Source organism: Octodon degus, unplaced genomic scaffold (genome assembly GCF_000260255.1).
Source record: "Octodon degus isolate 3935 unplaced genomic scaffold, OctDeg1.0 scaffold00064, whole genome shotgun sequence".
NCBI classification, from domain to species: domain Eukaryota; kingdom Metazoa; phylum Chordata; class Mammalia; order Rodentia; family Octodontidae; genus Octodon; species Octodon degus.
In genome coordinates, this window is record NW_004524640.1 from 9950578 (window position 1) to 9959820 (window position 9243).

Here is a 9243-nt window from a genome sequence, read left to right on the forward strand (position 1 = left end):
AGTACCACTGTTACGGTGTGCTGTCGCTGGATAATGGGCGTGTTATATCACTTAACACACTTTGTTGCTTTGTTCCTTTACTTAGCTCTAAAACAGATTGATGGATGATTCCTGGGATACTACATAAAATACTTTGTTGCACAATGACTAGTAAATGTCCACTAGGGTGATGGTTAACTTTTTGTTTGTTTGTTTTTGGTGATACTAAAGATTGAACCCAAGGTTTCAGGGGTGCTGGGGCAAGTATCTTACCTCTAAGCTACATTCTTAGCCCTTTTTTTTTTTTGAGCATAGTTGTGGTAAATTGCCTAGGTTGGCTTTGATTTTTTAAAAACTTTTTTTTAAGGTAGGATCTCAGTATTCAGTGTAAGCTGGCCTTGTACTCACTGTGCAGCCCAGGCTGGCCTTAACTCAAGGCGATCCTCCCACTTCAGCTTCCTGAGTGCTGGGCACCATGCCCATCGCTGGCTGGCTTTGAACTTTTGAGTAGTTGGGATCCTGGGAGCCATTTTTCTTCTTTTGCTTAACCCACTCTGAAAATACAGCACTTAGGGGAAGAAAAGATTCCTTTCCCTTGCTTGATGTAGACTGTAGCTGTCACATGGTGCCTTTAGGGGAAATCAGCATCTTAGCACAGACAGTGTGTACCACAGAGTACCACAGAGCAAAGTGTCCTTGGTGGTGACCAGCTGATGAGTTGTGATTGTGGAGCTGAGCAGACCTTTGCGGGGCTTTTTGAGAAAGCGGCTTCCTGCTTAAGATGAGGCTTTAGGCAGCTCCGGCGCAGCGGCCGTCGCCGGGTGCGCGCCCGCCGCCGGGTGCGCGCCCGCAGTCTCCCCCTCTTCTCAGTCTTCCTTGGTCCCCGCTTCTACCCCCGGCCGCCCACCAGCCGCACATTGCCCGAGAGAGCTGCCGGGAGCTCCCCGGAGCCTCAGGTGGTGAATACTCTACTGGGAAATAAAGTACTCCAAGAATAAAAAATATGCCTCCCAAATTTAAGCGCCACCTAAATGATGATGATGTCACTGGTTCTGTGAAAAGTGAAAGGAGAAATCTTTTGGAAGATGATTCAGATGAAGAGGACTTTTTTCTAAGGGGACCATCTGGACCAAGATTTGGACCTAGAAATGATAAAATCAAGCATGTCCAGAATCAGGTGGATGAGGTTATTGATGTCATGCAAGAAAATATCACAAAAGTAATTGAAAGAGGGGAGAGACTAGACGAACTGCAGGACAAGTCAGAAAGCTTATCGGATAATGCAACTGCTTTTAGCAACAGATCCAAACAACTACGAAGGCAAATGTGGTGGCGGGGATGCAAAATAAGAGCCATCATGGCTTTGGCTGCTGCTATCCTTTTGCTAGTGATCATCGTTCTTATAGTTATGAAATACCGTACTTGATCTGACGGTGGAGCTCCTCATTAAACAAGATCTGGGACGTTATTATTCATAATAGACTGCTGCATAATTTAAATGGAACCTATGTATATAACTTTCAAAACTTCTTTTTCAAGAAACTAAGAGCTCAGATCATCCTCACCTGAAAAGAATGAAGTTTATCACCATCAAAACTATCATTATTATTTCACAACAATGAAGATCAACAGAAAAGTTCAAGTAGCTTTGCAAATATTAGTTAATACTGGTGAAATCAGGCTATGATCTTTATGTATACCCTTGTAGTTTATACTAAATTAGAGAAGCCAGCTGGCTTACAGCAGTTCTGTGATTATAGTGCTGAGTAACTGATTCCTTCTGATTGTAACTCTGTAGTATCTGTAGTCTTTTGTTTCTCTGTTTGATAAAGCTCACTGGAAATTACCCTAAGATTTTTTTTAAAGTGGGAGATTTATTGATTAAAAGAAAGTTCATGCTGAAAATGGAACATTATTTAAGCTGGAGAGAGGATAATTAATATACATAAGATACAGAAATACCTTGTGTTATCTCATTGATAGATTGCCTATTATTGTAGCCTTTCTGTGCATTACTATAATCTGCATTAGAAAATTAAAATATTGACCTTTTATAGCAAAAAAAAAAAAAAAAGATGAGGCTTTAGCTGGGTATGGTGGCTTGTAGTCCGAGCATACAGGAGGCTGAGGTAGGAAGAGCCCTGCAAGGTTGAAGCCAGCCTGGGCTACATTGTGAATTCAGGGCCAGCCTGAACTAGACCGTGAGACCCTGTCTCAACATAACAAGAAGAGAGAGAGAGAGACAGAAAGAAAGAAAATGAGGCTTCTGTGCCTTTGACAGTGAGCATCGTGGACTGCCTTGACTTTCTGGGCTTTCTGGCTCCTTGACTGTGGCCTCTCTGGCATGGTTTAGGGGATTTGCCCTCACGGCGTAGCCAGGGGAGGATCTGCAGTGCTGAGGTATTTGGGTTTTGTTCTGGTACTAGAGATTGAACCCAGGGGCACTCTGCCACTGAGCGCTATCCCTAGCTCCTTTTATTTTTCATGTTGAGACAAGGTCTCAGTGAGTTGGCCAGATAGAATTCAGCTTGGATCTTCCTACCTGGCCCCTGCAGCTCTGGACTTTCAGGTGTGTGTGCTGATATTTTGATCCCTCTTAAGATAAGCATAATTCCCTGGGTTTAGCTGGTGTTCTCTTGGTAAGGGGATTAAGGGCTTTCTGTTTCCACAGAGGTTGTCTAGTGAGGGTCAGTGAGCACCTGTCTGGCCAGGCAGGGCGAGCAGCCTTCCTCACCACCCGTGTACTTCTGTTGACTCAAGTCTGTAGGAGTGTGTCAGTGTGTTCAGTTTGCTTGTTTCTAATCTGTAGCTGGGTGCAAGCGTCTGCCTGCCTTGCCTGTGCAGAGGCATCGGGGTCTGGAAGGAAAGCACTGCTTTAATGGTTCTCGATTGTTTGCTTAAACCTGTACTTACAGAGATGTAGCTTAGAAAGATGGTGTCGTGCTCTGTGGTGCCGTTTGCTGTTTTGCTGTGACTAGAGACCTAAGCCTTGACTTTGAGGTCTGACCCCCCCCCCATTCTGAATTTTGAGCACAGGGCCTTGAGAATAATAGGCAAGTTCTCTGCCACTTAGCTATAGCCCCCACCCTATTTTGTTTTGTTTTTGAGATGGGTGTTCCAGCCTTGAAGTGTCAGCAGTCCTCCTGCCTCAGCCTCCTGATGCTAACATTACAGGCGTGCACTCCCACAGCCAGCAGCAGATGCTTTAAATTTAATAGGAACATATTCTTCTTCCCAAGGGCTGTGTTAAAATGTCCTACAACTAGCAGCAGATGAGAGAAGCTGTTTTCTGTACTGAGTGTTAGGAGTCTGCCTGACTTCTGTCAGTTTCATGGGAAGGAAGTGCTAACCTCAATTTATATTTTCCTGATAAAGTACTTGAGCATTTTACATATTAACTGATAATTCTATTTTTGTATGTGATTTTCAGTTTTCTTTTTGTTTGTTTGTTTTAGTTTTTTTTTTTTATTAATTTTATTTATTTATTTATTTGAGAGAGAGGCCAGCTCAGCCCACCAGGGGGCGGGCTGGCTGGCATGTGGTGCTGGGGGATTGAACCGCGGTCCCTGATGCTTTTGTTAAGCTTGTTCCAAGTAGGTGCTTTAGACCACTGAGCCATCTCTCCAGCCCCTGTTTGTTTTAGTTTTATCTTATTTTATTTTTAATTTTTTCAGGGGGACAGGGCCGCACTATGTAGTTCTGGTTGGCTTTATGCTCACTTTGTAGCCCAGGCTGGTCTTGAACTCACAACGATCCTCCTGCCTCAGCCTCCAGAGTGCTTTGATTACTGGTGTGCACCTCCACACCTGGCATGATTTTCCATTGGATTGTCTTTTTTCTCATTTTGAGAATTTTTTTTTTTTTAATTATTTTATTTTAGTTTTTATGTATTTAGTACAGGGTCTACAGGGTCTCACTATACAGATTGGACTCATAGCGATTCTCCTGTTTTCAGCCTTGCAAGCGCTGGGATTACAGGCATCCGCCAGCATGCCCAGCGTGCCCCGGGGGCGGGGCTGGCACAGCACGCAGGGAATCAAATCCTGGTCCCTGCATCCGTCTAAGCACGTGCTTCAGTCCTCTGCACTATCTGGCCAGCCCTGAGCATTTTTTATATATTCTGGATCTTATTTTGGGTTTATTATAAGTTTTGAAGTGTTTTGTTGCTTGTGAGGAAGATAATGTCTTTATGGAGTTGGTGAGCACCTTATGTAAACTAAAAGCTGCGTCACGGATTTGTGACCAGAATCCGGGAACACGCCTATCCACATTTTTTAGTACTAGATATTGAACCCAGGGACTTCACAGTGAGCTAAATGAAAGCTTTTTTTTTTTTTTTTTTTAATGTGGAATTGGGCCTCATTGGATTGTCTAGCGTGAATTTGAATTTGTGACCCTCAGCTCTGAGCCCTGGGATTGCAGGTGTGCCCCATCACAGCCGGCTCAGTCAGGAAACTGAAGGTCTGAATGAGCAGCTTGTTTGGCTTTGCTGGTCTCTGTATGACAGATAGAGCCAGCCCTGCTCTCCGTCCAGGTGGAGCGCTGTCCCCAGCACTCCTGTGGCCTGCCTCCGCTGTGCTTTTCTTAACTAGCCTCTGGTTGGTAGAGTGGTGGTACAGACTAGGGTTGACTGGTAAGAGAAGCAGGACCCAGAGACACCTGCCCTATCCATATCCCATGGCACTTGTGACCCTGATCCCAGCACAGGCAGGCCACAGAGGAACAGCTTGCTGTACATGAGCCCTGTGCTGTTTTCTGTGGCCAGGCTGGCTGCTTTGAGGACCAGAGACAATAAGTGACTGTAGGTTGTATTTGACTCTTAAGTTGAGTGTTTTTGGTTGTGTTGTTTTTTTTTTTTTCCTCCATAAGCTCCCTCAAATTATAGAGGTCTTCACATACCTGTGGAGGAACATCCTCAGTAATCAGAAAAATTGATGTCTTAATCGGAAATGCTGGGCTCATGAGATGGCTCAGTGGTCTAAAGCACCTACTTAGAACAAGCTTTGCAAAGCACAGGGACCGCAGTTCAATCCCCCAGCACCACATGCCAGCCAGCCCTGCCCCCTGGTGGGCTGAGCTGGCCACACACACACACACAAATAAAAAAATTAAAAAAAAAAAAAAAAAAAAAGAATCAGAAATGCCTTTGAAAGAAGTAAATAGTAAGTTGAGTGCAGTGGCTGGCATATGCAGAGTCCCAGCTCCCCAGGAGGCTGAGGCAGGAGGTTCGCATAGGCCTAGGGGTTTGAGACCAACAAGGCAAAGCTGAAGCCCTGGCTAGAGAAAGGACAGTGTACAGAGTCATTTAGTAGTGGCAGCTCGGCCCTTGCCTTTCCTTATCAGCTCCGTGCTGAGGCCTGTGCCCGCTGCATCTCCCCCTTTCTCCTCAGTTCCAGTCATTTAGTCAGTATCGCTGTAAGACGGCCAAGAAGTCTGAGGAAGAGATTGACTTCCTTCGATCCAACCCCAAAATCTGGAACGTCCACAGTGTCCTCAACGTCCTTCACTCCCTGGTGGACAAATCCAACATCAACCGGCAGCTGGAGGTGTACACGAGCGGAGGTGAGTGCCCAGTGCAGGGAGCTGCTGTCTGGAAACGCCCCCACTGGCTGGTCTTGGCCTGTGTGGATGAGCTGGGCTGAGTGCCGGCCTTACGCAGGGCCAGGGCCTGTGCTTAGCGCTTCGCAGATGCTGTCGTGCCAGGATCAGTGGGCGCTATCTTTCCTTTTTGCATTTGGCAGCACAGGGTATTGAACCCAGGGCTTTTGTACTGAGCTACATCCCCAGCTGTCTTTTTTTGTTGTTGCTTTGTTTTTTGAGACATAGTCTCCTTGAATGTGGAGCTGGCCTTGAATGTGGAGCAGTTTTCCTGCCTCAGCTTCCCATGTGTGGGGATTACAGATATAACCCACCATGTCTACCAGATGCCCAAATCTGAATAACTGGTTCATGGGTCACATGGGTCACATGTTCTCTTAAGAGAAGTGGTGGTGGGGCCATCAAGATAGCCCAGTTGTTCTAAAGCACCTGCTTAGGCAAGCTTAGGTGAGTGCAGGGACTGTGGTTCAATCCCTGGTGCCACATGCTGTGTCAGCCCTGCCCCCAGGGCCGGCTGAGCCAGCCAAATAAAAAGGCCCAAGAGAAATGATGCTCCTGGAAAGGGGGGAGCGAGTGTGTGGCGTGGAGCAGTGCTGTGGCTCAGGTTGAGCTACCTGGTTTATGCCAAGTTGTCAGGAGTACCCATCATTGTTTCTGCACCATCAGTGTCCCTGTCCCCTCTGCGTGTGTGTGTGGGGTGCTAATGTTTTAGGAAAATCACCTTGGCTCGGAGACTTTCTAAAAGGAGGGCTGAGGTGAGCGAGTGACTGCTGCGAGGCCTCTCATAATCTCAGGTGTATTCAAACAGAAACAGAAGGGAGTGCTGCCTTCCAAGTAACTTAGTTTAAGATTACCTTGAAGCCAGCGGTACTGTTTCTGGTGTATCTTCAAAGGCCGAGGTATTTCTTTTTATGGAAGCTTTTGAGGCTGGCACTTGGTAACATTCAAAGGTGCAGCAGCCCCTGCTGGAGCAGCCACTGTTCTGTCCCTCCAGGTGACCCCGAGAGTGTGGCTGGGGAGTATGGACGGCACTCCCTCTACAAGATGCTCGGCTACTTCAGCCTGGTGGGGCTGCTGCGCCTGCACTCGCTGCTGGGAGACTACTACCAGGCCATCAAGGTGCTGGAGAACATCGAGCTGAACAAGAAGGTAATCACTGGGCCCCTCTCCTGGCTCCCGGAGCCAGAACAGCTGTCTGCTCTGAGAGAAACTCTGGTCTTTTAAGACAGGTTTCCAGGATTGCCGCTGAGACCACAGCTGTGCCAAGTGCTCCAGGGACAGTCGGAGCAGTTGATGGCACTCACCTGGTGCTTAGCAGTCTTTTGATTCTAGTTTCTTCTCCTTTTTTGTTTCTGTCTTTTTGAGCCAGGATCTCACTATAAAGCTTGGGCTGGCCTTGAGCTCACTTAGTAGCCCAGGCTGGACTTGCACTTAACAAAAATCCTCCTGCCTCAGCCTCAAATGCTGGGATTACAGGCGTGCACCACCATGCCCAGCTTGATTCTGTTTTCAAAACAAAGCAGTAATGGCAGCTTTTTACTCTTGAGATTTTATTGGTCTGAAGAATTGACAGCTCTGTGGTGGTGTATCTACTGGCAGGTGATGAGCTGTGGTGTTTTTCCTAGCCTCAGGAAATGGATGCGTTTTATTTGGTGTTTAGTTTGTGGGCACACATGTGTCTCCATCTACTCATGTCTGTGTTGGACTTTTCTCTTTTGGAAAAGAAAACAAGATAAAATGCAAAACTGTGAGACAGGGGTCTCACTGTGAGTTCAAGGCCAGGCTGAGCTACAGTTCAATGCTGGTCTAAACTACACAGCAACATTCTTGTCTCGGGCTGGTGAGATGGCTCAGTGGTCTAAAGCACCTACTTAGAACAAGCTTAGCAAAGCACAGGGATCGCGGTTCAATCCCCCAGCACCACATGCCAGCCCGCCCTGCCCCCTGGTGGGCTGAGCTGGCCACACACACAAATAAATAAAAGAGGATTTAAGAGGTCAAAAAAACCCCAAAACATTCTTGTCTCAAAAGAACAAAACTGGATTCATAGGAGACTTCTGAGCTGAAGAGGCTTGGAAGTCTCCGGGTCCCATCACTTCAGTTAACAGCTAGAGGAATGGAGGCCTCAAGTCCTGTCACCTTGTCAGTGGCCCCTTCACTGCACAGCCTAGTGGCCTCCGGACAGCCAGGGCCTGTGTGGGGAGGAGCTGTCTCTGTCTTAGCTGAGCTGTGGCTGGGCCCCATGGCTGTCTGCTGACACTGTGTCTGCTTCTGCAGAGCATGTATTCCCGTGTGCCCGAGTGCCAGGTCACCACCTACTACTACGTGGGGTTCGCATATTTGATGATGCGTCGCTACCAGGATGCCATCCGGGTCTTTGCCAACATCCTTCTCTACATCCAGAGGACAAAGAGCATGTTCCAGAGGACTACGTACAAGTATGAGATGGTAAGGGGTGCCACCTGCACGCTCTCCTGCTGTTTTGTATGCTTTTTTTAATGCATTATTAAACTTTATTTTACTTTTAAATTTAAATATTTTCATTACTACATTTGTAGTAGATTCATTGTAAAGCGCTAGTACATGTACATGAGTATTTCAACTTTCTACACCCCCCCATCTCTTGGACCATATATATCTGTTTTACACGTTTGTGATGCTCAGTGGCCACATACTTCTTACGGACTTACTACAGTTCCCTTTTTAAATGTCACTCCCCCCTACCTCACCCCCATGCCTATTTCCTGTTGTCTATCTTTAGTCTATACTTTTTCTTTTTTTTTTTTTTTGAGACAGGATATAGTCCAGGCTGGCCTCAGACACAATATGTAGCCCTAGCTAGCCTCAAACTCACGGTGATCCTCCTGCTGCAGCCTCCCGAGTGCTGGGATTATAGACGTGAGCCACCATGCCCAGTTTCATTTCTCTTTTTTGTTGTTTTACTATTTTCTATTTTGGTACCAGGAATCAAACTCAGCCTCAGCCTTGCCAGAGAGCTGGTGTTCTGCTGAGCTACATCCCCAGCCCTTCAAAATTCTGTTATAAACTGTTTTACTTCTCTCTTCTAGCTCTTCGTAAGGTGTTACAAACCATCGTTCCCCTCCTGTGCTGTAGGACGCTAACTCCTTTTTCTCCTGTCTGAGCTCCCTCTGTCCCCTCTTACCAGCCTCTAGTGGCTGCTATTCTGCTTGCTACTACTATAAAGTAAACTTCTTAAGCTTTTGCCTGTGAGTGAGAAAACCTGTGTGTTTTCTTTCTATTCCCCAGGATAGTTTTTTCTTTTGCTCTGGTACATGCTAGGCAAGTGACCTAGCTGATCTCACTTTATTATGCCTGTTTGTTATGTGTGTTTTGTTTTGTTGAGACAGGATCTCAGTGTGCAGTTCTGGCTGGCCTTGGACCTCACTGTGTGGTCCAAGCTGTTCTTGAACTCATAGCAATCCTCCTGCCTCAGTCTCTCGGCTGTTAGTCCTGTTAACTTCAGATTATTCTCACACACACACACACACACACACACACACACACACGGCAGTGCTGGGGATTGAATCTAGGGAGTGCTGTTACACCCCCTCCACAAATTTTATTTTATTTTATTTTATTTTTTTAATTTTTATTTATTTGAGAGAGAGAGAGAGAGCGAGAGGTGTGTGTGTGTGTGTGGCCAGC

At 46.5% G+C, this 9243-nt stretch overlaps 2 protein-coding genes across 3 annotated transcripts in view; both read left to right on the plus strand.

Moving 5' to 3' along the window:
* Positions 1-9243, plus strand: part of Eif3l (eukaryotic translation initiation factor 3 subunit L) — a 32365-nt gene that overhangs the window by 15059 nt on the left and 8063 nt on the right. Inside the window, exons 8-10 of the mRNA XM_004634602.2 lie at positions 5370-5541; positions 6572-6726; positions 7855-8025. Coding sequence (XP_004634659.1) covers positions 5370-5541; positions 6572-6726; positions 7855-8025 — 498 coding nt within the window. The remainder of the gene's footprint in view (positions 1-5369; positions 5542-6571; positions 6727-7854; positions 8026-9243) is intronic.
* Positions 968-2035, plus strand: LOC101587201 (vesicle-associated membrane protein 4-like). 2 transcript variants are annotated; one of them, XM_023718982.1, is made up of 2 exons: positions 968-1375; positions 1527-2035. In XM_023718982.1, the coding sequence occupies exons 1-2, from the start codon at positions 983-985 to the stop codon at positions 1599-1601; spliced, it is 468 nt and encodes a 155-aa protein (XP_023574750.1). In that variant the 5' UTR covers positions 968-982; the 3' UTR covers positions 1602-2035. The 2 variants fall into 2 exon arrangements, with proteins under 2 accessions (XP_023574750.1, XP_023574751.1); XM_023718983.1 differs by lacking the exon at positions 1527-2035 and having other exon boundaries at positions 968-1405.

Coding starts and splice junctions, on each gene's coding strand:
- LOC101587201 (XM_023718982.1), top strand. CDS start 983: ATGCCTCCCAAATTTAAGCGCCACCTAAATGATGATGATGTCACTGGT. Junction 1,376..1,526: donor TCCTTTTGCTAGTGATCATC/GTTCTTATAGTT, acceptor CAAGAAACTAAG/AGCTCAGATCATCCTCACCT.